The sequence below is a fragment of the Dermacentor andersoni genome, chromosome 3, assembly GCF_023375885.2.
Source record: "Dermacentor andersoni chromosome 3, qqDerAnde1_hic_scaffold, whole genome shotgun sequence".
NCBI lineage: Eukaryota > Metazoa > Arthropoda > Arachnida > Ixodida > Ixodidae > Dermacentor > Dermacentor andersoni.
The window spans coordinates 156,941,415-156,968,944 of record NC_092816.1 but is presented as its reverse complement, the minus strand read 5'-3'; the positions used below and the strand labels follow the sequence as shown (position 1 = coordinate 156,968,944).

The 27,530-nt window shown below is 48.2% G+C and overlaps 1 protein-coding gene across 1 annotated transcript in view; it reads right to left on the bottom strand.

Moving 5' to 3' along the window:
- Positions 1 to 3,937: 3,937 nt before the first annotated feature.
- Positions 3,938 to 27,530, bottom strand: part of LOC126524227 (cytosolic endo-beta-N-acetylglucosaminidase-like) — a 43,312-nt gene continuing 19,719 nt past the window's right edge. The window contains exons 7-9 of the mRNA XM_055067375.1: positions 15,163 to 15,344; positions 10,281 to 10,529; positions 3,938 to 4,219 (exon numbers count right to left, since the gene is read on the bottom strand). Of these exons, the coding sequence (XP_054923350.1) occupies positions 3,988 to 4,219; positions 10,281 to 10,529; positions 15,163 to 15,344 (663 nt within the window). The 3' untranslated portion in view covers positions 3,938 to 3,987. The remainder of the gene's footprint in view (positions 4,220 to 10,280; positions 10,530 to 15,162; positions 15,345 to 27,530) is intronic.

The window sequence follows — 27,530 nt, the reverse complement described above, 5'->3', positions numbered from 1 at the left end:
GCCTCATAACCAAATCGGAGTTTTGGCACCTAAGACCCCACAATTTTAATTATGTATCTCATTGGCGAAGGATTTCTTAAGTTCTTATGCTTCCATTTTTCTAGAGAAAGGCTTTTACATAAACACGGAAGACCTTTGTGATAAACATACTGTTAACTACACGAGCGTTACTTCCTGAAATGATCCCAACGTTCTAGAACTGGTACAGCGCAACATACAAAGGAAGAAACAAGCCGAGCGGGCCAGATAAAGGAACAGAGCACTAACTTCCAACTGGTTTATTAGCGAGTTGCACGAAATATATAGCTACAAGAAAGCATCAGGACAATTCATCACAACACTTCACAGACGTCACACCGATAGAAGGCTACACCATCATAGGTCACAGAACGCGCAATTTCGTCATGCAAGGTTAAACTAATCAAGAAATTTTGCTTCCCTATGGAGATAGGCACAAAGACGGCGCGCCAACGCACGTGCTGCCAGCCCTTGCTATGAGATCATACGATCATATGATCATATGAGATCATATGAGATCAGCTTCAATAATATCCCGCGTAAGTTGTGATCGGTGCTTTTTTAGGACTTCACACCGATAAAAATTTGGTTTGCATCCACAGTCGCGAGAGTGAATTCCTAAGTGTCCCTGTATAACCCGGTGCACATTGTAATTATGCTCTTTTAGCCTTTCCTTAAAGCAGCGACCCGTTTGACCTATATATCTCTTTCCGCATGATAGTGGAATTGAATAAACAACCAACGTTTTTCTTTTGTTATGATTTGATACAGGTTCCTATGTATATGGCGCAATATTATCGCTTTTAAGATAATTGAAAATTGGCATATGGTCACCTATACAGTACGTCAAACACAACTGCTAACACAGGAACAATTATAATTTGTCAAAAAGAGATTAAGTGCAGTTTCCATGCTATTGTAATTCCAGTCACTGATTCTACGGCGTTTATACAACCATTCGCAATGACTATAGTTATAAGCGAACACCTCACCGTATTCAGAACCAAGATCGATATTCATACCAGCAGCGATAACCATATAGTCATTTATTACTTGCAAAAGGCTGCAGCTTATCCACAAGTGCCGATAAAAAGAGCATCGAACCTACCATAAGACAGTCAGTAGCAAGCTACAAACAACACGTCCCTAATTTGAACGCATAAGACTTCAATGTCTTCCATCAGGCGAGAAATTTTCCGACAGAGGACATGAAATAGACTCATTTACCAGCAAGGTAAATGAGTTAATGAGCAATATAAATGAGGTAAAACATAAATATACTGCTAAAGTATGGACAATTGGGCGAGTTGGTACGGTAACATATTCTTTGTTTGCCGCGCGAAGTGACAGACGCACACTAGAAGTCTAACGCTCGTCCTGTCTTCTTCTAGTCTGTGTCTGTGTCAATTCGCGCTGCAAACCAACAATATGGAATATAAATACTTGATCGATTACGAGAAACAGTGAAAACGAAATGGAATCTTTCTGAAAAAAAAATTGCAGTTCCGCCTGAACGGCGAAGCACCGATTGCGATAGCAAAATTGTAGGTACCTGTACGAAGTAAGGATAGTAGCTTTATCAGCCGTATACACTCGTAAACATTCACTTACTAAATTAACAATGATATAATGTGTAAGCGGGACTCAATGAGGACCTAGAAAGAAACAGACACACAGAGACAGCGCTGTCTTTGCGTGTCTGCTTCTTTCTACGTCCTTGTTCAGTCGCGCTTACCCATTTTATCATGAATTCAAACCAACTAGCCCGTCAATGTGTTTCAGCTAAATTAACCAGCATGGTGTCACGCGCGCAAGGGTAAACGCAAACACATGTCGCTCGATGGCGGCGGAAACTGTCTGTGAAAACGCTAGATTAAGGAATCGCGGTAACAGCCGCGAGCCAATTGACCTCCGTGCATATGTCACCTCAACGCGAACCAAACGACGAAAGCACAGCTCATACGAAGCTACTGGCACTGCGTGCACTCTGCCAACATTGCAGATCGCTTTGAAGACGAGGCCCGCGCGGTGAGCGCACTTTGGCCACGTCGCAGATTGCTTTCAAGACACGCGTGCGCCGGCATCGCGTCCCTACGGCGTATGCCAAAAAAAAAATTACCGACGATTACGTTACTTCCTAATGCGAAATTTGAGCGCAGCAAATAAGTCTCGACGGCGGCGATGAGCCTCCGCTTCGGCGGCGCGAACTGCAGGGTCTTCTCGGCGGCGGCGATGAGCTTCTGCTTCAGCCTCGCTTACTGCTGGTTGCTCTCGACGGCGGCGATGAGCCTCCGCTTCGGCGGCGCGAACGGCAGGGTCTTCTCGGCGGCGGCGCTTAGCCTCTGCTTCGGCGACGCGTACTCCTGGATCATCTCGACGGCGGCGACGGTAAGCTTCTGCTTCGGCGGCACGCACCTCTGGATTCTGACGGCGACGGCGCTGGGCCTCTGCTCTGGCAGCTCGTTTAGCAGCAGCAGCAGCAGCAGCAGCAGACGGAGGACTTCCATCGGTCGTCTCGCTCATGGCTCAGAAAGAACTGGCAGATAATTTCGCAGTGGCGAACGGCAGCGGCAATTTCGGCTCGGGCGGTGCACATATACAGATCCGCCGCCACCGATCTGGCTCTCTGATTGCCACCGCACAGGGCGAACGGCAGCGGCAATTTCGGCTCGGGCGGTGCACATATACAGATCCGCCGCCACCGATCTGGCTCTCTGATTGCCACCGCACAGGGGTTGCATTGGAGGAGGAGCGAAGAAAGGAATTAAGTTCGAGCCGGTGCTTTGACAACCGGAGACTCGCAGGAAGAGGGGGGAGGGGGCGGCGTGTACACCCAGCGGCAAACGATGGGGGCAGAAGCGCGCGCAGCAAGCGGACAACACGATAAAGGGAGGAGGGAAGAGATAGCAGCGACTGACTGATGCCGCTGACGCCGATAGTGAGTCAACCCCAGCTGCGGAGTTGGTTTCAGGGACAACGCCGCCGATGCCGACACAAACAATATGATACCCTCGCTTCCGCAGCGCTAAGAACCAGGTCTAGCCGTGGGAAGGTGGTCACGTATTCGTCGACGTGCCGGGGCCTACGTGAAATAACCGGCGCGTCGGCAACTGAAGAGCACCCTATCCGCCACACAAGAACAGGGGGGGGGACCCTTTCCTCCTCTTTCTGCATGGCGGCGACGGTGTTCTATGCAGTCACGTTATCTTGACTCTCTAGCGGCGTCAGCGGCATCCAGCGGTATCAGTCGGTCGCTGCTAGCGCTGGGGGGATGAAAGGGGGGCGGAGCTGGTTACGAGGCCGACGACAACGCCGACGACGACGCGAAACCCAGGAACGGACGCCAAAGAGCTGCGCTCTAAAAAAGGGCGTCTGCTACGGCGTCCGCGATTCCCGTGGCCAACACCACAGCGGACGCCGCGATGTTTCCGCTCTGTACGAAGCGGCAAGCGAGGAGGACATCGGGACACCCTGGCAGCCGCTGGAGCAGAACGCCCCATCTCCCTCGCCTGACCCCACTTGCCTCGCGCACCACAGGAGGGGGCACGCATCCGGACTGCGTTCCTCGCTTGCGCATGCGAGATTGAACCACGTTCGTCAGCTCCCCATAGAGCTCCCCTTCACACGCTTCACTTATGCGGAACCTCACGGCGACGGCGATGGCAGAAATCCGCCTGGAGTCTCCAAATAATTGCTACAGCAATAATACTTGCCACTTATAATGAACGTGACCATTTTAATTACTTTGCGTATGGTTTGATAGCGCAGCACGTTCTCACTCGCCATTCCATAGCAGGTAACGCGTCAAAAATGCTTCTCACGTGGTAAAAAATTTACTTAGTGCTGTTGAGCCAACAACGGCGTCCCGCTTCGATCTTGGTAAACTTGTCGCCATAGTCATCCTGGGCCGCAACGCATGTTCTTTTAGAACTGCGTCGTCGTGCTATATCTCGCGCTGCTGCAGGGCTTTCAAAGGCGCATGATCTTCGCCTTCGGTTGCCCGTCGTCGTCGTCATCGTTGTCGTAATTGATCGTCGTCTCGAGCCCTTCGTCGTTGTCTTCCTCAACCTTGTCCCTGACTTGATCCAGCAGCTCGACGACGAGCTCACCCAGCAGGCAACAGCTGGCGTGGCGCGACTCGAAGGCAGCGCCGATCTCTTGGAGCTTCGCATTGCCGCTCAGATCCCACACGTTGTAGATCCTGCAAAATACGAGCGTTCTTTTTTTGTTTTTTCTTAATGCGGAAGCCTTCTGTGCCCCAGGAGGAGAAAACTCCGGCGTCCGTACGGCGTTAAGATCCGATGGTACTACAGCCCACGTGACCAAGTGAGGCCGTCACGTGCCCGGCACTGTACCTGCTGCGGCTCGCTCTGCGAAATTCCATGGTGAAGTTAATGAAGGTTAATTAACTAAGCTGGATTAAGGTATATTAAATGTAATTAAGGTTGGTGCAAGTTAGAGCAAGGTGGATCAAGGTCGATTAAGGTTGGTACGAATTAGAGCAAGGTGGATTAAAGTAAGTTAAGGTGGATTAAAGTGGCTTAATACGGATTAAGGTTGGTACGAAATGGGGCAAGGTGGATTAGAATGGAGTTTTCATTTAAGGTTATAGCTTAGACAAGTACACGTGCTTTCGCCTTCAAATCACGCAAGGATACTCACGTGACTGTCAACTTCTTAATGTCTAAGCATTCTTAGGCAACTCACCCCGGCAGATCTGTCCGTCCGTAACTCGTAACACAATGTGCTCCATACGGACAAATTACCGAGGATGCTTAGGAATGTAAAGGCAAATCCATAGCTGGATGTCTTCCCCGCCCGCGACTAGGACCTGGTGCGCCGTCACCCATAGCGATGTGGAATCAGGCTCTCAGCCCACGTGGCGACGTATACAAGGCGCGCGAGCGCGCTGCGAGCGTGCTGCCAACGTTTCGAGAACGTTCTACGAGCGCCGCCACTGACATTTCCATCCTCCTCCGTCGCACTTTCTCAGAGCCCTGCTCCTGCGCCGCTCTTTCCCTTTCCCGACGCACTCCGCTTTTCTGTACCTCACAACGTGACCTTGAAGCATAGAGATCTAATGCTTTCGCTTTAACAACTGAATAACTTCGGAATGAAAAACGTTGGCGGCGGTTAGTTTCGAATCTAGGACCCCACATTCAGACGCCGAGCGCCTTACCTACTGTGCTAACACCGACGCTTGGAGAAGGCGAATGTATTTAAACCTTATGAATGTGTTGTACCCGCGGCCCGAAATAAATGTCAAAAGAAAACCGTTTCTGTGAAGGCTTTGTTGAAAGATTTGGTGAGGGCGGAATGAAAGCTACCTCTAGGACCACATGTAGAGCCGACTTAGAGCCTTGTAGACATCAAAAAATTTCTATTTTGGCAAAATTTAATGCCAAAGGTGCCACATCCCCGACGCGTTTCAGTTGTCGCACGATGCCACCTGGTCGCAGGATGCCACTCAAATGTCACCCGTCTCTGAGGGCTCGTGCGCGCGCTTCGCGTCGTACAACACAGACATACGCTGTCAATGAGCTGATAAATATGATAAGGACTGATTAGAGCTTATATGGGTATGATGAAGGTTGGTAATGGTTAGACGCGGATGAATAAGGTGCTAAAGAGCGACAAAGGTTATAAATGGTTGGAGCAATTCTGATAAGCGTCGTATCAGGTTCGATAACGTTGATAAGAACCCATAAAAGATTATAATGGTCAGATCATGTGCAATAAGGTTGATAAGGACAGGTAAGGGTTGAGGATCGGATCAATTGCGATTAGGTTGATAACAACCGACAAGGGTTGGTAAGGGTCGGATTAAGCCTGATAAGGTTGCTAACGAGTGATAAGGATTTATACTAGTCGGGTCAAGTTTGATAAGATTGATAATGACTGATGAGGGTTGATAGGGTCGGATAACGCCGACAATCATCGCTAAGGGCTGATAAGAGGTTATGCGGCCGTGATTCAGTTTGATAAGGGGACAAAATGATAAATAGTGATACGATGGTGAACCGTCTGCTGCTTCGTTAGTCACGGTAAACGACATACGTCGCGTCGTAGCGTGGAGATGAGCAAGCGGCACAATGTTTATGAATGCAATGATAACTGCAATGGAATTTCTGCATATCTGTTTCTTTTCTGCGAACAGGTGTGGGCTATGGAACTTGCTGAATGTTTCCGTCCTCGTGTTCGAAAAATGTTCGAACATTTTTCATTAAACAAAAAACATGTATCAGATTTGTGCGACCTTGCATAACTACATCCCGATTTCCAGCAAAGCTGCTTCTTTTGTACAGTTGCAACAAAAAGTTCACTTGCCTGTAAGTAAATAACACACTTTAAAGTTTCTAGTTTAGCAGGATGCGTTGTTGGGCAAGTTGGTTCGTTGTATTTGGAAAGATTGGAGGCGCTGAGTATACGATCACAAGGAAGAAGACCCGTCTTCCTTGTGATCATCTACTTAGCGCATCCAATCTTTCCAAATACTTTAAAATGTTGCCCTTATATAACTGGTCCGTTGAAAACATTGTCTACATATAACGCTTTCGAGAACTTAAGAAAATTTACAGCGAAGCTGTTAGCCTCTAGATGGTCGGAATTTCTTGCGACGTCGTCCTCAAGGAAAAAAAGTTAGAGGCAATTGAGTTTCCTTAGGTGCATTGAATGCGAAAGCAGTATGACTATTCCGCGCGATACTTTTCACTTGGTCATGTGCTCGAATTTGGCATAGTCAATTTTCAGGCTGGGTAAGGTCGGTTTTTACGAAGGTCAACTCAGTTTTCGAATTGCCCAAGGTTAATTCCGGGAGTGGGCCACACAAATTTTGGAGGTCGGTCAAGTCAATTTTGGGAGTGAGCCAGGTCAGTTTTGAACGTGGGTCCAATCAATTTTCGAAATGGGCTAAGATTTTGGGGATGGGCCCAACCAAAATTTCGGAGTGGGTCAAGTTAATCTTGTAAGTGGGCCATGTCCGTGGTGAACCTGGGCTTGGTCAATTTTCAAGTGAGCAAAGTAAATTTTTTGGATGTGAGCCACTTGAATTTTGGGAATAGGCCAAGTCAATTTTTGGAGTGGGTCAGGTTGGTTTTTAACGTGGGTCAACTCAATTTTTCAATTGGACAAAAATAATTTTTTTGGCGTGTGCCTCGCGGCGTCCCTCTGACGCCGTGGCTGTTCACCTTATGGACTGAGCAGTGCGAGCCGCGGCAGGTCCAGCGCCGGGAACGGGACGTCGTCACTTGGTAACGCGGGTTTTGTACCCATCGGATGCTAAGCTGGACGTTTGCCGCATTTCCCGCTTCATAGGGGATATAATACTTTCGCATTAAAAAAGCTTCAGCGATTGAAGAGAAAAGTGCACACATTGTTTAACATCACGCATACAACATAAAGCACAGCATTCGCTTCAATAAGTAACAAGCACAAAACAGGCCTTCAAACCAGGTGATTGATGGTAATGCGCTTTTGATAATGCGAAGCACGTAGCGCTCCCCGCATACGTTTCCGGGCAAAGATTACTGTTGCGCTAGCTAACACGGCGACGGCAGCTTGCGACGTGGGGAGTGACGTCACTAGCCTTTCATATATGGAAGAACCAGCCTAGCAACTTATTTCATTGCTGTTGCAGCACCGCCATGGGTAGGTAAGGGATAGTTTGGACTCCAGAGGAGCAACGTGAATACGAGAAGCGGCAAAGGAAAAAGAAACGGCAATACGACCCGCGGCGGCCACTGGTCTTATTGCCGTGTAATTTTAAAACAGGGGAAGACCCTACGCCCACATTCTCCTGTGGCTGAATTATGCGCCGGAGAAATTGAGCAAAAAGTATTGCATACCCTCCTCAGCAGTTGTAGTGGTGGTTTTCAACAGCTCCGTTAGACATCCACTTTCGCAGGGCCGGGATGGCGAGTAAATTCCTTTACAAACGACAATAAATATTTCATTCATACACCTTTTATTTCACCAGAGCATTGGCCATAGAGCCCACGCTTCCCCCCTTTTTTTTCCGCAAGATTTCCTCTCCGTGGTATTCACAGTTCTGCCAGGGCAGCGGAATAAGTTTGCCTTATTCGTAATACACACTGGCAACGCTCCGCATCGCGTACGTTCGTAATTTACAGCTGTTGTCGTAATTAGTCCACATATTTTGAACCACGCTCATACATTACCCATCACATTCCTCCAACATCAAAGACATATAAAGGGGCTAGGTGCCTTGTTTCGTTCACCGGGGACACCAGGAAAACCTACTATGAACATCGCAGAACACAAAAAAGAAAGGACATGCAACGCTTCCAATTAGACAAGGAACGCTGTAGTTTCCCAATAAAATGCACGTGACATGACGCTCATTACCCAAAAAAAAAATTCGAGGACACTTAGGTGCTTGCTATGAGTTGCCAATACGAAATCATTAATGTCCAATTGAATGGTCCTGAGCGGTCCTTCGAGTTATGCGCTGCGAATAGTGTACCAAAGCGGTACGCGCTGCCAAAGCCAGCAAGCAGCAGCAGCCTGCGGTGCCAACCTTGCGTGCTACCGACGCCTTGCGTTACTGGAGACCAAGGAAGCAGCAGCGGCCACCAAGGCCGGCAGATGCGCGCAGCAGCTAAGCCCAGTGGGGGTGAGAGAGAGGCACGGACCGCGCGCTGGCTTGCAAGTGCGACGGTGACGTGGCGTCGCGGCGATACCCTCTCCCCTCTCGCAACACATAGCGCGCTATCGCGGTAGCGGGTGTTCCCTTTACAATGTAAACTTGGTGTAACGCAGAGTTATCTCGGGACACTGGGACGCATAGATGAAAACGGCCGTATGACACTGTAGAGCCCGCCGACGCCGCAACGAGATGCGCTTTGATCGGCGCTCTCAGCCGGCTGCAAATGAAGAAAAAAATAAAGAAGCGTAGCGCGCGCTCGAGGCGCAAGCTTGGCACGCGCAGTGTCACGCAGAGCCTCGCGCAAACCCATCGCCACAATACCTCTAACGACATCCACGTCTAAATGCGGCAGTGATGAATAGACACCCAGATTTCTTGAGTCGCATCTATTGCTGTCCATGTCCACTGTACCGGGAGTTCAAAATTAAGCTTTATGGTTTTCTTAAAATTAGGCACTGGGAGGCACGCGAAGACCACCTGCGCAAATAAATTATGTGGCCATGGGGACACAAAGTGAGATTATAAGTATCGCTGTCAGCAGCCCAATTGACTAAAGTTGAATAGTTCACTTTTTTTTTTACTGCAGTAAGTGTGTGTGTGTTTGCATTCAAAGGTTAGAAGCAGTCGTGTTTCTACAGAGTTTCACTTGGAAGAATTCTCAGATGGCCGCTTCGATCCAGCGACGCCTCCTCGTCTGGTTGTCCTACAACGAGCCTCCAGTGCTGCAAAGCAGCTTTTCTCGGGACTAAGGTAAACTAACTCGAACCGTGACGGCCTGCAGATACACTTTCGGGAATCGTCACACTGGAGTCAGAGACAAAAAGCTCGACGCGCGACACAGGAGGGCGGGATGCCAGCCTGTCTGGCGGGTCCGATAGCATGGTCGACGCGCACCGGCGCATCATCATTGGAATGCCACGGCGAGTGGTTGCGCTCGGAGAACTTGACTGATGCTAATTAGTGGTCCGAATCTAACAGCCCTCATCACCTTTGGAGTCCAGTACTTCCCGAAAGTGCACGTTCCCTACCGATCTTGTTGACTGAATGTCTGGGCATTCGATTACATTGTATCGAGCCGTCCACGGATTTTAGCTGCTGCAGGCAAACGCCTTATCTTATTGAGAATACTTGCTCCTATATGTTCTCGCCTTTAGGAATATAACTCGGGCTTCAAATAGCAATACACTGCCCTTGACGTCACGCATAACACTCCCAACCACTTGGCTGCTATGGCGTGGCACTGCTAAGAACTAGTTCGCGGATTCAATCTTGGCGACGGCGGCTGTGTTCAGATGGTGGCGAAACGCAAAAAAAAAACACTGGTGTACAATCCATTGGGTGCCTGTAAAACAGCCCCAAGATGGCCAGAATTATTCCGGAGACCCCCACGATGGCACCCTCATAATCAGATCGTGGTTCTAGAACGTAAAACCAAAAAATTTAATTTTGTATTAGAGTACCAGTTTCTTTTATTCTTTTCTGTTTCCTTGCTTGACATCTTCGCCAATCTCCGCGGATTTCTTTTTTTTTTTTTTACGTTAGCCTACCACGAGCAATGATTCAATGGTTTGAAGTAGCTGGCCACGCGCATGCGTACCTGGTGATCCAGCGAGATGCGGAAATGTCATCTCCGGCGAAGGAGGTGCAGCTGTCGACGCGCGCAGCACAGTATATCTGCTCGTCAGGCACTGCGGCGCTGAAACCGAGACGAATCTCCCCTGTCTCGCCCTCCGCACTGCGCACCGTCAGCACGATCGCAAAGTCGCATCCGACGAGATCGACGCCATCAGGCTCGATCGCGTACATAATGTAAAGGGCGCCCAGTGGTACGTCGCATCCAAACAACCTGCACATGTGTGGAGAGAGCACGTAAGATGGAAACAAGCAAGACAGCTTCGAGGACTAGGTGTTGTGCGCTTTTTTTTTTTTTAAGGCGCAAAGCGAGCGAGCTACAGGTTGGAGCTATTCAGAGTTGGAAAAGTCACTTGTTTACGTTAGTGTATTTAGTCACCTCACAGTTTTAATTTTGCGTTAGCGCAGCAAAGAGGAAGGGTTGAAAACAAAAAGAAAATCTGCAGAATGCATCGAAGTTAATTGTCCAAAGAGCCTAAGCTTGTGCTTGTTGCTAAGGCATAATTAATGTCAAAGAGCGGGAAAGACGGGACGAACAGGCCTTATGTGGTTTCCTTCGCCAGTTCTGCCCGTCTTTCCCACGCGGTTTAGTGAAGTATGATCATCAAAGTAAACGAACTGCTTATGCGGGACAGCAGAAAGTCTGTTGCGCCCCAACTAGGCAGTGAGCATTCTTTCGTTGCTTAGCCCGAGGCAGCCTCCTTCATCAGCGCCCACCTACGTGGCGACTCGGCCCGACACTGACCGTGACGGGCAAACAAGCGGCGTACTTGGAAGCTACAGCTACCGCCGCCCTCCGTGGAAGTGGTAACGAGCGTGAAGAGTAATATGCTGACCCTGACAGGATGACCACCACGGAGAACAAGGAAACAAGTCAACGGCTTTCGTGTAAGATGCGTGAACTGTTTCGTGAAAGGAGCGCGAACGATATCTGTTTCCAGATTGCCTCGTCCAAAGGTTGGATGTCAGAGACGAAGTCCTGTGAACTCTACAACCCCTCTGATTGGCTGTAACAAGGTCATCAAAATCCCTTGTGTAGAGAACTAGGAAAGAAGAACGTTTTAAAAGCGGAGCTTCGGTGCAGTGAGAGGTGTGCTGAGTTGTGCTGACGTCTACAGACATGTTTGTCCTGACTAGAATACGATAACTTGTTTCAATATCTAAATAATGTAAAATAATCCCCTTATCCTTCACTCCTGCTCCCGGAAGTACTCATCCATATGGCGCGAAGGATTCCTTGCCTAAACGCTACTCCGAGTCTCAACATCACCCACTAGCAATACTTCCGTATGAGACAGAAACAGGCAAAAAAAAAAAAAAAAAAGAATGCAGCAGATTCAACGAGTTGGAATCTATATACAGCTAAGCTTTGTGTCATTGCATAAAGACACGAAACACGAGTTCGTGTTCATTCAAGGTCGGCACAAAGTGACACGGAAGGCTTTACTCAGGCATTGTAGAGAGGCTAATTAAATGCCGCTGTCGTGGATGCGCGAAGGCGAGCGCCTGCAAGCAACCCAGCGGCGATATCGCGCGCTTCTACCGCTGTCATTAGTTGGCCTATTCGGCTAGAGAACAGCCCCGCAGAACCCACTATCGCGAAAATCGGGCAGGGTTCGCAAAAAAAAAAAAGCTTCGCTTTTAAAAGCTGTCTTAGACCATTGTTGTTTTTTTTTATTCCTGTATAAAAGGGCGCCGCAACAGTGTTGAAACACGGTATAGATCAGTAGACAAAGCTCCCGTCAACACGTAAGCTAAATATGATACCTCAGCATGCATCAGGACACCCTTGATCTCGCGTAAGAAAACGCAGGCGCCCTCATGCGACTTTTGAGGGCCATTCTATTACGTCCCGCCTATGCCGTCATGAACTGACTCGACAACCCCAACAACCCCGACAACGCCATGGCGAAAGCTCGCGCACGCCAGCGTTACCATATATTGTCAACGGGGACAAAAATTTGGAGGAGGCTTAAGCTACGCCTTTCAGAGTGAAACGCGATGGCATTCAAAGATCCCTGCGTGCTTCTCAGCTTCCCGGCAACTGCAGCTTATGTAACCGCAATCTTAACCGGGAAACGCTGGCGGAAAAGGCTATCCACGAAGGCGAGCTTTGTAGTTCTTTTTGAAGCGAAGCTTGTGTTGGCCCAAACATTTTGATGGCGCTGTCGTGGTCACGCCAAAAAAAAAATCCTGTTGCTCCTAGAGCGGAGCAGCTGCGGAAAAGGGCAGTTTGATGAGTGGACAGCTGCATCGGCGTCGGAGCGTGAGTCATTGGCAAGGATTCCAGCTGCATAGGCGTACGCTCACGTCCCGTGCACAACCAATCAGAGGATTTTCGCCTCCGCCGGGGAGGGAAAGGGCAGGAAAGGGTACCGCTCGCTGCCGCCGGCGTCGTTTCCGTTCAGTTCCGTCTCGAAAAACGGGTGGAACGACCACGCCTTGTGCGTTCCCCCGGGGAATGGGCAGCCTTCGAAGAGCCGTGGCTAGAACTCGCCTGTGAAAGGGCTCGCCGTCGGCGCACCGATCCAGCCGTTAAGGGCTAAATATTGTCCGACGTAGCGTGATGCGCGCACAGGTTACGTCACGTTGGCGAGAACTACACAGTGTATAGTACCACCGATGGTACGACGCACTGGCGCAGCCAACGTAACCGGGCGCTGCCAACGCGCTCGGATGCGCCCGGCGTCGAGCGACGCTCGCCCGCGCGCCGATAACGTCGGACTATAAACGCGCCTTTAGAGCCGCCCAAGCCTAGGCAATCCGACACCTACGAGAAGATCAAGAGCTGAGGAAGCGGGATGCCGACGCAATCCGGCACCGTTACCTGTGGGTTATTTAACCGTGGCGAAGCTCAGGTGCACGCAGGACAAGCTTCGCTTGCCCCCATTATCCTGTAGAGGAAGGGTTGACAATATTGTGATGGTGTACAAGGAACCGAGGAGGCCGCGCCGCTCCTACTAAGACCTCAAAAGGCGGCTGCAAAACACTATCGCCGTAAAAGGGGATTGTGTTTGAGTTTCCGCGTAACGAAATTATGTCTTCTCTTATATTTAAATTACAATCCGACGCTATTATGTCGGCACGTTGTGTGTAAGTCGAACTTTACGATTTTTATGACGCATTTTACTTTGATAAATTCAATTAGTTCAGTAACTTCCTTGCGCTACACAAAGGGCCTGAGTGGTTGGGTATGCGTCAATCGGTATGCGTTGTACGAAATGATTGTTAACGTAGCGATGGTCGACGCAGGACACCGGACGTCGACGCCGGATTTTCTGCGACGCGGGTCCATTAACGCTATCACGTTAATATACCGGATGTTCAAGACCACCTGTGCGAATAGGTTATGGGACCAGGGGGACACAATGTGAAAAGATAATTATCGCTGTTAGGAGTCCAATTAACTAAAGTTGAATAATGAACTTTTTCTTGACTGCAGTAAGTGTGCATGTTTGCATTCAAAAGCTAGAGGCAGTGGTATTTCTACACAATTTCACTTGGAAGAATTCTTCTAGCATGTCTGTGCTCAGAGATATCCGACTCTAAATTTTAATTGTTCACATGATTACGCGTGCAAGAAACTGAGGATCGGCGCAAAGCTCATCCATGATGTGACGCGGCTCTGAGTGAGGCGTTTAGTTTGACAACAGGGCGGAGGCATAGGCAAAGATGATAACTGTTCCGCTTCCCCTCTCGGCTGTCGAAATCAAGACATGACAGTGCGGTGGGCCGTGCAGTTGTTGCTCTTGATTTCGATAAAACTTCTAATACTCGAAAATCAACAGTCACTTTATTTGCGTAGCCCAGACAAGGACTATGCCCGCTCCTCTAGTCACCATTACACACGCGCTCTGCGCTGCGGCTTCTCCGCTCGCGCCATTATCTCGGCATGGAAGCCGCCGTCATCGTTACAGGGCGCGTGGTCACGTGTTACGACAGCGGTTCCGGGTTCTTCGAATTTTTTATTTCGCCAGCCGAGTGGAGAAGGGGGACAGTTATCATATTTGCCAATGCCTCCGCCTCGTTGTCTGACTAAACGCAGCAAGGAAAAGCCGCGTCACATCAGGGAGGAGCTTTGCGCCGATCCCCTCTTGCATGCGTAATCATGCAAACTACAATTAAAATTTGGATTCGTATATCCCGGAGCGCAGACATGCTAGAAGAATTCTTCGAAGTGAAACTGTGTAGAAACACGACTGCATCTAACTTCTGAATGCAAACATACACACTTACTGCACTCAATAAAAAGTTAATTATATAATTTTAGTCATTTGGGCTGCTGACAGCGATAATTATCATATCACTTTGTGTCCCCCTGGCTACACAACCTATTTTCAGAGATGGTCTTCGCGTGTTCCCCAGTGCGTAATTTTAAGAAAACAATAAAGCCTAATTTTGAATACCCTTTATAGCGTACGCATGCATACGCCCCTGCAACGTTCAAGCAAGCGTAAAAGTCTTTTACGCGGCGCTCTCACCCTGCCACCGCACCTTTGTCGCATCCCGGCAGCATTTATCCAATGCCAACCTGGAATGTTTATCGTAAGTTCACCGTATAGAAATACACTGCTTGAATGCTAATAGCATTAACGTTGACAGTCACCCTGGGATGGGTTCCACCGGAATTCGTTTCCTCGTGCACTTTTCGTATTGCTGCCGTAGGCTCGCTTGTTTTCGACCCGTTGCTTCCAGTTCAAGTTTCGTGCGAGTATGCAGGTGAGCGTATTCAGAGCGACTTAGATCGGGTGTGCCCCCCTCCGAGACAACCGACGATTTCAGCCGAGTGAGTCAGCACTCAATCACATCTGTGTTTGAGGCACCGACATGAGTCGTGTCTTTCGTACCTGAAGTAAGGCCTGACGTCCGCATCGTTAGGTTCAAACTGCAGGCGCAGGCACCCGCCGCCGTTGTAGGCGCTGGTCGTGGTCACGGTCGCTGAGCCGCAGCCGGAGCACACTGCCGTGCCCTGGTCGCGAGGCTGCAGCTGCTGCTTGGCCAGGTTGTACCACGGCGTGGTAGACACAACCTGCACAAGTGGTTCGCCCGCCTTGTGAGGTAACATCGAATGACGGAGTGCAGCGAAAGCTCTGAGTAGAAAGAGACGTTATTACAGGACGGGCGAGATCTTCCTTATTTATTTCAATCACCGGGTGTTAATTTCTATATCTCCCTATGGCTAAATTGGTTATAAGTAATAACGCGTATTGGTGAGCTGGTTGGTACATAACTTCGAAAGCAAACAGCGCTGGGTACGGGACTAAACAGAAGGGCGCTAGACGGAGCGCCGAGTACCACCTGAAGATTTATTTCATGAGAAACCTTGAAACCATAGAAATGGAGGAAAAGGGAGAGAAGAAACAACATATACTGAAGAAACAAGAAATTACCGCCCCTTCTATTCCGTGAAGATGGTCGAACAGCGAAGCATTGTTAGTTACACCGAGTGTTGCACCATGCAAGTCAAACTTTGCAAGCAGTCTATATTGTAAATGTTTTGTTTCACCATTCTTCTACCTCATTTTCGCTTTTCCGCGCTTCGCGTAATGAGCATGCTTTAGGAGTTCTTTTTTTGCGGTTCTCCCAGTGCTCTTTCTTTTTTTTTTGCGCCTGAGGTTTCTGTCTTTGTGTTAACGTGCTCGGTATGCCTCCACCACCCCTCGGGAGCGCACTTCGGGATCAGCCTCCCGGCGCTGCCGTTTAAACTCGGGCATCTCTCGCGCGCAGCTCGGGGTTGCCCCTACGATGACGTGCCCGTTCACGAGCCAACTCTCCCCGACGCTCGCGGTAAGCAGCTTCTTCCTCAGGAGCACGCACTACTCGTGGTCTTTCCATAGTTGAAGCTGGGATGGAATATGCGGAGCCACTTTTCCAAAGCGCAAGGTTGCTTGCGTTCGATGTCTCGAGTTTGTTCGGTGGCATGGTTAGCAGCATCCGCCCGGCATTGCCGTTTGTGATTCTTCAAAGTTAAATCTGTCCATCACGTACGATAACGAATGGCTCATACCCCCTTAAGGACTGGCTCATACCCCCGTAAACGCGGCATTCCCCTTCCAACGACAGAAGTGAAAATCTACGCTGGTGGGACAAGCGGCAACGGGCCCAGCTGTGGAAGACATCGGCGACGAATGCGAGAGCAGTGGCATGAGCGCGTTGGAGAGGTAGAGCCAAGGGGCGCCAATGAGTGAATCACTTTATGTGACAGGATTAAAACCCTGCAGGACATGTGGGGGTGGGAGGCTACAGACACATCTACTCGCGGTAGAGCTAAATGAGCCAGCTGTAGAAGACGACGATGCTCGAGCCATTACAGATGATGGTAGTTTTAGCGAAGTCCGACAACGACGGCACCGAGTCCGCATAAACCGCTTCGCTGTAAAACTAGAAACCGTGAAACCAAACTAGAAATTAGAAAAATTTGGAGGATGCTTAAGCTTCGCCTTTAAGAGTGGAACGCGATAGCATTCAGAGGCCCTTGGTTGCTTTTATTGCTTCACGGATATTGCAGCTTATGTAACCGTAACGTTTACCGGGAAACGCTGGTGGTAAACGCTTTGCACGAAGGCAAGCTTTCTGGTAGAAACGGAGCCTCTTCAGTGGGTTGATCTCCTGTTATCGTTTCGCACTTTTAATATTTCAATCTGAGAAGAACTAACATAAAAGATACTCGCTGTCAGTGTATGCGTAAGTGTAAGCTGTATACGGCTAGGGTTCCGTGCGTTTTTGTTCTCCGTGAACAAAATCTATCATCATCAACGGCTCATACCCCCGCAAACATTCGTACTCCCGTAAGCAAGCAGAAAATGCAATCTCTTAGTCCCGTAATGTTCACGGCTACTCACTTTGCGTGAATTAGCTGCGATTACACTACCCCTGTTGTCGTTTATTTCGATGTGGATATGTCGGCGCCGAAACGGGAGTGCTTTACGCGTTCCATGCTGCAGACATATCCCTTGCGATGCCACACCGATACGGCCCAACCGGCCACCCAGCGGCGTACGTGCATCGATTGGACATTATGAAAGAATGTGATTGCAGTAGCGAGTGAAATAATAACCACCGATCAAGACGATAAAAGAGCGTGCTTACCTTTCGCCACTATGACCACCCGTCAAGACAATAAATGAGTTCGTACCCTTGTTGAGCATTATGTGTCACCTCCATGTCGTGTGCTAAACAGCTTCGCTGGTCAGCCACCTTCACAGAGTGGAATGGCTCGTGATTTTTTTTTTCGTTAGATTTGTTTGTGGGCTACCGTTCTCAAAATTCCGAGGAATAACTTTGCAAAGAATGAAAGACAACGTATGAGCAACTTTGGTGGTAGAAGAGTGGTTGGGTATGCATGGTTCTGAATTTGGTTCGAAATTCTTTTTGCTGACTTCGGACGCCGGATTTTCTGCGACGCGGGGCCTTTAACACTATCGCGGTAATAATACCGAGCTGGCAAAGTTCAACGTGCAATGCGCGCCTTAATCGCACACGTAAGAGATTTCTTACCCAACAGATTGGACGCGAATACATGACACCGCGCTGCGATGAAGTGCAAAGGCTTCGAAGATTTCCCTTCCTCGCTGCTCACCATCAGTCCTCAGGATACGCGCACTTTCACAAGTCGGTTCGCCCTCTTACTTAGCACAGTGGATGGCTATATTGCCACCAGTTCTTGCTCGCAGAGCATTGGCATGTTCGCGCAGTCGGTCGTTCCCACGACGCCCCGTCTGTCCAATGTAAAGCCGACCACAGGAAAGCGGCACCTGGTCCGTCACATTCGTTTCGCACAGAATAAATTGCTGTAAGTAGCTCTTGTCACAAGTCGTACGGAGTGCGCTGGCACTATTAACCATTCGGAATGGTACTCCAAGTTTGTTCTTCGCTGTGAAAACTACCCTGACACCGGCTTGTCCTGCTGCCTTCTCCAGTTTGTGCGAAACGCAAGGAATATATGTGATTACTTCAAGCTTTGACTTCTCAATTCCATTTCATTAGCTGTCGAACACTCTGCGTAAACAGTGCAGAGTGTCTCTGCGATGCTGCCGATGAAGTAGTCGTTGTACACGGCTATCAAGGGCTACTGTACCTGGGCGTTGAAGCTGGGCAAAATTTGACGAAGACAAGAATGAAGCGTAGTATTCTTGAAGGCAGCACACGTAATGGCATGTTTCACTAGCTTGGAATGCCTCGATGAAAAAAAAATGCAAGAGGCGCTTCTGCGATTGAGGTTCGCGCTTCGAGCTCAGGTGACGCACCTGAAGTGTGAACACAAGGTCCAGAAATCGGAGTTGTCCTTTTTCCAGACGTTCCCTGGTCAGCGTAAGCCCAGTAAAGGAAGCACAAAAAGCACTATAATTGTTGCGAACTATTCACAGAGGCGGCGTCCTGTGTCTAGTGATACTAAATGCAGTTGTGATTTAGCGATAAATGCGAGAGAGAAACGTCAGCATTACCTTGCACCTACTTAAGGCCCCGTATCCATAACTTTAAGCAACAGAAAGAGAGCGGTTTGGATCAGAGAACAAACAGCTATAGACAATATTCTAATTGGCAGTAAGATAAAAAAATGGCGCTGGGCAGGTCATGTAATTCGCAGATTAGATAACCGTTGGACCATTAAGGTGACAGAATAGGTACCAAGACAAAGGAAGCGAAGTAGAGGATGGTAAAAGACTAGGTGGTGCAACGAAATGACGAAATTTGCTGGTGCTAGTTGGAATCGGTTGGCGCAGTACAGGGCTAATTGGAGATCGCAGGGAGAGGTATATATATATATATATATATATATATATATATATATATATATATATATATATATAGTGAGCATTATATCACCCCTTCATCTTCTTCATCTGTATATATTCATCATCATAGCCAGCGTCATCGTCTTCAGGGCGCGCCTTGCCCAATAAACCGTTGAGGCTTAACAGCTGTCTCGCAAGTGGTGGAGGCTGCTTTCGATCCCTTGGTCCTCAACGCCTTCGAGTTTCCCTGGAGCTTCGTTCAGGCCGCCGCTTGCTCCACCTTTCCGCCAGGATGCCCCAAGAAGATCCTCCAGGAGCCTCCGGCGTCACCGTCCCTGCCCCACCGGCCATTCCTTCATGGACCGTCAGCACGCGGACACGCGATCCCACCATGTTCGCTGGCCTTCGTAGTGACGACGTTGATGACTGCCTGGACAATTATGACCGCGTGAGTGAGTCTAACCGGTGGGATGACATGCACAAGCTTCGCAACATCACATTCTACTTCACTGACGTTGCCAGGACTAGGTTCCTCAACCACGAGAGCACCTTGCCTGACTGGGCGGCCTTCAAACTCCAGCTTCGGTAGATTTTTGGCGCTTCCAACTTCCGCTCTGAGGTCGCCAAGAAAAAGCTTGATGGACGCACGCAACTTCTCGGGGAAACATACACATCTTATATCGAGGACGTCCTCGCCCTTTGTCGCCGTGTTGACGCCACCGTGACGGAATCTGATCGTATTCGTCACATCCTAAAAGGCATTGCTCACGTCGCGTTCAACGCATTGGCGATAAAGAATCCTAATAACGTTAACGATGTGATCGCCACTTGCCAACACCTGGACGCACTGCAGGCCATCCGTTTACAACCTGTCGCCGGTGACGCGCCTCCTTCGTCGGATACCGACCTGAGTATGCTGATTCGGACTCTCATACGCGAAGAGCTCCAAGCGTGTGGCCTGCTAAGTCACCCCGTTCTCCAGCCTCAGCCTTCGGTTCCTGGCCTGCGCGACATCATCAAAGAGGAGCTATCCTCCATGACCTGCGCTGCGAGCTGTGGCCCTCCTTCGCCACCCACCTCGTATGCTCAGGTTGCGGCTATGCAACCAGCGTTCGTTCGGACAGCGCCTCCGGCTCCCGCCATGATGATGAATATATACAGATGAAGAAGATGAAGGGGTGATATAATGCTCACAATATATATATATATATATATATATATATATATATATATATTTATATATATTTAGAGAGAGATAGGTGCCGGGTGCCAGAGCGAGACAGATGCCGGATCGTTTCTTTTTTCGTACGTGTGTCCTCAAACTACAAGTGCATATATATGATGCTACGGGAAGGAAGAAGCATGCGTCTATTTACAGATGGCTTTTAATGGCTGAGCCAACAAGCGTAGAGCAGCGATAATGCTAAACTCTTCTTCGTCGTCTCTAAGGCCAGCATCATCGTTCTCCTCTTCTGTGACATAACCCTCGTCGGAAAAAGCACCTTATTGGTGCGGCTCATCGGTCTGAGAAAGGTAGGATTTGAGGCGGCTGACGTGGAGGATGTCAGAGAGAGGTGAAGGCACCGTGACTTCCAGCGGAGATACTTCATATGTGACAGGGTTCACCTGGCGAAGGATGCGGTAAGGGCCATAGTACCGCGAGAGGAATTTCTCCGAAAGACCAACACGCCGAGTTGGATACCAAACTAGCACAAGAACACCTGGTTCGTAGTGCACGTCGTGATGGCGCTGGTCGTAACGGCACTTCTGGCGTGTCTGTGAAGCATAAAGACGAATGCGGGCAATCAGGCGTGCTTGGGTCGCTGTGGCTATGACACCCCGAGTGTACTCTGTCGGCGAGTCGAGTGTGGTCTAGACGAGAGTCTCGAAAGGCAAAATCGGCTCACGGCCGAAGAGGAGATAGAAGGGTGAATAGTCAGCTGTGTCGAGGCGCGAGGAATCGTAGGCGAACATGACAAATGGTAGAGCAATGTTCCAGTCGCGATGATCGGAGGAAACATTGCTAACATGTCAGTTAATGTGCGGTTCAGGCGTTCGGTGAGACCGTTAGTTTGAAGATGGTAAGCGGTAGTAAGTTTGTGTTTAGTAGGCGATGATCGAAGTAGGTCGTCTATGACTTTGGCAAGAAAGTATCTGCCGCGATCGGTGAGAAGTTGGCGAGGTGCACCGTCGTGCAAGATAACGTCGTGAAGCAATAAATCAGTGACGTCTGTGGCGCAGCTGGTCGGTAGGGCTCTAGTAATGGCATAGCCAGTTGTATAGTCCGTAGCGACGGCAATCCACCTATTTCTGTCATTTGATATAGGGAATGGTCCGAGAAGATCAACGCCAACCCAAAAAAAAAGGGTCGGCTGGTATATCCAAAGGCTGCAGCAGTCTGGCGGGAGGCACAGCTGGTCTTTTCCGGCGTTGACACGACTCACACGCGGCAACATAGCGCCGGACGGAGCGGTTGAGACGGGGCCAGAAAAACCGTCGCCGAATTCGGTCATAGGTCCGCGTGACGCCAAGGTGTCCAGCGGTGGGAACGTCGTGCAGTTGCTGCAGTACAATCGGTCGCAGATGAGACGGAATGGCGGTTAGGAGCTCGGGCGCGTCGGGGTGCATGTTGCGGCGATACAGGATGCCATTTTGTAGTACGAACATGTGAAGAGATGGGTCAGACGGATCAGAGAGCAGGCGTTCGATAATGGGGCGTAACGACTCATCGCGTCGTTGTTCAGCGCCAATGTCTTGCAAGGCAGAGAGCGAAAGAACGCAGATCGGTGCGACATCCACTAAACCGTGCGGTACATCGACGGGATGACGAGACAGGCAGTCGGTGTCCTGATGTACACGACCCGACTTGTAGACCACAGTGTATGTGTATTCCTGCAGCCTTATGCCCCAGCGACCGAGGCGTCCGGTGGGATCCTTGAGGGAGGAAAGCCAACAAAGGGCGTGGTGGTCGGTTGTAACTGTAAATGTCGCAACTTGCCCACCGCCCAAATGAGAGCGATACACTCGCCCTCAGCAATCGGGTAATTGCGCTCAGCGGGAGAGAGGAGGCGGCTGGCGTTAGCGATGATGCGGTCGTGCCCACATTGGCGTTGAGCTAAAACTGCGCCGATGCCGTAGCCACTGGCGTCAGTGCGGATTTCTGTCGGAGCGGAGGCGTCAAAATAGGCGATAACAGGAGGTGTGGTAAGCAGCGTGATGAGCTCCGAGAAAGCAGACGCTTGTTCAGAGCCCCAAAAGTATGGAACGTCTTTCGTCAGGAGGTCAGTCAGAGGACGGGCCACATGGGCGAAATTTTCCAAAAACCTGCGGAAGTAAGAGCAAAGGCCAATAAAGCTGCGAACATCTTTGGCACGTGTTGGTACGGGGAAATTCTGCACAGCATGAACTTTAGCGGGGTCGGGGCGAATGCCTGACGAATCGACAAGGTGTCCGAGCATGGTTATTTGGCGGTGACCGAAGTGGCACTTGGACGAGTTGAGCTGCAAGCCAGCGGTGCGAAAAACAGAAAGAACAGATGACAGTCCTTCAAGATAGGTCGCAAAAGTTGAAGAGAATACGATGACGTCATCCAAGTAGCACAAACAGATGGACCATTTCAAACCACGCAAGAGCATGTCCCTCATCCGTCCAAAGGTGGCCGGGGCATTGCACAAACCAAAAGGCATTACCTGGAACTGATACTGGCCGTCTAGTGTGACAAATGCGGTCTTTTCACGATCCATTTCATCCACGGCAACTTGCCCATATCAAGAGTGAAGGTCTATAGATGAAAAATAAGTGGCATCGTGGAGACAATCCAAAGCATCGTCATTGCGGGGAAGTGGATGTACATCTTTCTTGGTGATCGTCTTTAGATGACGATAGTCAACGGAGAATCGCCAGCTGTTATCCTTCTTTTTGACGAGAACAACAGCGCACGGGCTGGAAGAGTGTTCAATAATCCCTTTGGCAAGCATATTGTCAACCTCGCTCTAGATAACTTGATGAGTTGCAAGGATGCCTAAGTGTTACACTTGCCGAGCTGTACTGAATGATGACAAGAATGTTATTACATGCAGCGTTTGTGAATTTAGCTTTCATGGCACAGTCTGTTCTGGCATGACAGAAGAAGCATTTGCGTCCAAACGCGATAATAAGAGGAAGAACTGGAAGTGTGAGGCTTGCAGGCCGGGCGGTACGAAGGGCAATGCACTTACTCTAGAACTGTTGGGAGATGCCGAAATCAAACACATGATGAGCAAGAAGATAACCGCTCTCCTCCCTTTGACTGACAAAGTCGGAGAAGTGGAAAGGCTAGCTCAGCTGCTATCTGATAAATTTGATAACATTCAGGAACGTCTAAACAAGCACGAGAACGAGATAAAATGCATTCATGGACGAGTTGATAAAATTGAGAAAGCCTGTAATGTTAAAAGTCTTGCCCAGCTACAGCTTGACGTTGACGACCTTGAATGGCGCAGTAGGCGCTTGAATATAGAAATCCACGGAATACCTGAGGAAGAGGGGGAGGACCTAGCTTCTATCTAAAGTCAATGATGTCGCTACAACGTTGGGTGTTGATAAACTTGGTCGTGCAGACATTTCCGCCCTTCACAGAATGGCATTCAAGTCGGGCAAGATACGGGGAGTGATCGTTCGCTTTGTGCACCAGGACACACGTCACATCTGGCTGGCGAGGAGGAAGGCTCTCCGACAGTCTAATGAGGGCCTCTATATAACGGAAAACATGACTAGGCATGCAAGAATTCTCCTTGGGATAGCAAGAGCATGGGCTACAAGGGTTGGGTATGATTATGCATGGCACTCGAACGGCAAAGTCCTCGTGCGCCGAAAGAATGGGGAACCAGCTGCAGTCATCAGGGGTGAGGACGACTTGACTGCCCTGTGCGACTGACCTATTTTGTCAGCGCATCTGCTTGTGTAACGTATTACATGACTTGCAATGGATTCCTTAGGATGTATTACGCTCACTGAATTAGTCCGAGAATTCGATAACAAGCACAGTGGTTTTCTTCGGTGCTTTCACTTAAATGTGCAGTCCATGGGAAACAAGGTCGCGGAACTTGAATGTCTTTTCAAGAGGATGAATTACTGCTTTGATATTATTATGTTAACAGAAACCTGGCAATCAGATGACTCGGATGTTTTTCAAATTCCCGAGATGAAAACGTTCTTTGCGCGTAGGCTAACCCGATGAGGTGGAGGCGTTTCTTTGTTAGTCAATAGTTCTTTTAAAGCAGTTCTAGTTGACGAGTTTTCTTGTGTAACTGCTGATTACGAAGTAGTGTGTGTTCTTTTTAGCAATGTCGTCATTGTTTCCTGTTATCGTCCTCCAGATGGCAACATGCGTTCTTTTCTTGTTTTCTTAGATAACTTGCTTACATTTGTAAATGAAAATCTGTATAATGTTGTCATCGGCGGAGAACTGCAATATAGATATGAATTGCGATAATGTAAAAAAATTTGAGTTCGAAAATTTGCTTTCATGTTATAACTGTGCAAACGTAGTAAATATTCCTACAAGGGTTACCATGTGCTCGCAGACCATTATTGATTTGTTTATAACAAATTATTATAAGTCCTTGGTTACAACAGGAGTGCTTTCGTACCGAATCAACGACCATAGGCCAATATGCTGCTGTATTAAGACCGACAGTCCAAGAGTGGACACTGATGTTGCTTCTGGTTTCCAGCGTGTCTCGCAAACGGCTCTGGATGCTTTCTATCTGGATATAAGTAACGTGTGTTGGGACAATATTTTTCACTCTACTGATGCCAATGTGGCTTATGATACTTTTTTGAGTTGTTTTTCGGCAGTATACAAAAAACGCTTCATCTACAAATGACTAGAAAGGGTGAAAGGCTGTCGAAAGCCATGGATAACACGTGAGCTTTTGCACAAGACTGACAAAAAAGATCGTTTATTTAAGAAGTTTATGCGTAGGCGTAAAGAAGTAGACCTAAGTGCATTTAAGCGGTTTAGAAATGATTTAGATAAAGAACTTAAAAAATCAAAAGAAATGTATTACTTTCATCTATTTTCTTCCTGTTCTAAACGAACAGATGAATTATGGAACAAGTTGAATTCACTTATAGGACGGAGCGACAGGAAGGAACCGGTGACAGAAGTCTTGCACGGTGGGGGAACAGTCAGTGGTGACCGTATGGTCAACGTGTTTAGCAACCATTTCGTGCAGCGAGATTTTGACACTGGGCCACGTGCATCCTACGCCGCTCTAGATCCTCAAAATGCAAATACATTCTTTTTGGAAGCAACAGTAGAACGTGAAGTTAGCGCTGTTTTCTTGGCGTTAAAAAACAGCCGAAGTTGCGATGCTGATGTGCTGCAAGTAAGGCCAGTAAAATACGTAATAAATAAAATTGCTCCTGTGCTGACATATATATATAACTTATGTATTTCAACCGGTGTTTTTCCTTCCAAAATGCAAGTGGCTCGTGTAGTGGCTTTATATAAGAAAGGAGACAAAAAAGACGTCTCGAATTATAGGCCAGTGTCGATACTGCCCGTATTTTCTAAAGGTTTCGAGAAAATAATCTATAATCGACTATATCCTTTCTGTAACAAGCACGTGATAACGAAATGCCAGTACGGATTTATAAAAAATCGATCAACAGAACTAGCTCTTCTCGAGAAGAAAGAATATATATTGGAGAAATTTGAACAAAAACAATTTGTTCTTGGTGTTTTTGTTGATTTTACGCAAGCCCTTGATTACATAAATCATAAAATTTTATTTGACAAATTAAGTCACTATGGCATTCGTGGGCTTCCCCTGATGCTTCTGAAAAGTTATCTTTCGGAAAGACGTCAGTTTGTATCAATGAATGAAATGGTATCTGACAGAAAGCAAATAATCTCAGGAGTACCGCAGGGTAGCATTCTCGAGCCTTTGATCTTTAATTTATATATAAATGACATAGTCCATATATCTTCATAAGGTAAATTTATAATTTATGCTGACGACACTAGCATATTTGTTTCGTCTTCATCAGATGCCGAACTTTTTCATAAAGGTAATGCCATTGTAGAGGAACTAAGCACGTGGGCAGATAATAACCAATTAAAGATAAATACAAAGAAAACAAAGGCTGTGATGTTTCATTCTATAGGCAGGAAGGTTTCAGCAGTTTATAGCTGCTCAGAGATAGAGCTAGTTAGGTCTATTAAAGTACTTGGTGTGCATTTTTCGGAATCACTGCAGTGGGATGAGCATATCAATGCGATATTACAAAAGTTAGGTGCAATAACGGGAATTCTGAACAGAAACCACTACTTAATTCCGAAGTCAATAAAATTGTTAATCTATAACGCCCTCTTCGCTTCCTATCTATTGTCATTTGGTCTGGGGGACTACAACACAATCGAATTTCTCGCGGCTATTAGTAATGCAAAAAAGAATTTTGAGAATAATTGAGAATGTGCCACTCCGGCATTCTACTGTGGAGCTCTTTAAAAAATTTAAAATAATTAGAGTACAAGACACATATGAGCATAAATTGTTGCGTGAATATCGCCTTAACTATGACTGTCATAATTCTATCTTCATGGGTCTGGTGAATCTCCATTTGAAGGAAGCATCATATGCCACTAGAACAACAGAACTATGGAATGTTCCATATTGTCACACTGGCTATGGTCGGCAAATGCTCCAAAACAAACTTCCACGACTACTAAATGATTTTAATAAAAAACAAATCGATATTCGCGAAGCAACATTATCTGACTTGTACACATTTTTTCTAGCCTAACATTGACCACTACAGCTGTTTACGGTTGCTATTTAATTATATTGTTTCAATGTCACTATTACTAAGCGTACATTGTTATGAAATGTGCTGTCATTCGATGCTGAGGTGAAGTAAAGTATGTTAACGAATGATGCCCTACGTAGGACAGTAACTAATGTGTTTAATTCTATGGTTTTGTCAAGGTTTATGGCAATGTTGTGCTTAATATGATGGTTTTGTAAAAGTGTACGACCATGTGAACAGGACGTGTGTGCCTCTGCTGTTGTCGGTGCCAGCGTGGGGGCGAAGGACTCCCTCAAGCCATCCTTTAATGGCTTTTCCCTTCGCCTCCCATCACATGTATATGTGATAAACCAATAAAGAATCAATCAATCAATCAACTTGTCTCTCAGAGGGCGACACCCGGTATGGGCGTCGGCGAACAGGTGCTGCATCGCCGGTATTTATGCGATGCTTTACGACCGTAGTTTGACACAAAGGGTGATCGTTTAGGTCGAAAAGGTCGGAGTAGGACTCGAGGAGGCCACGGAGCTCTGTGGCTTGTTGGGTTGAGAGGTCTGGTCCAATCATCTTATCTTTGTAAAGTCGTCGGTGGGGGCTGATGCAGAAGGCGCAGAATAAGCATTGCTCGAAGACGGCGCTACAGATAGAGCGGAAATGTGGCACTTGTGCGTCGGTGACAACGTGGC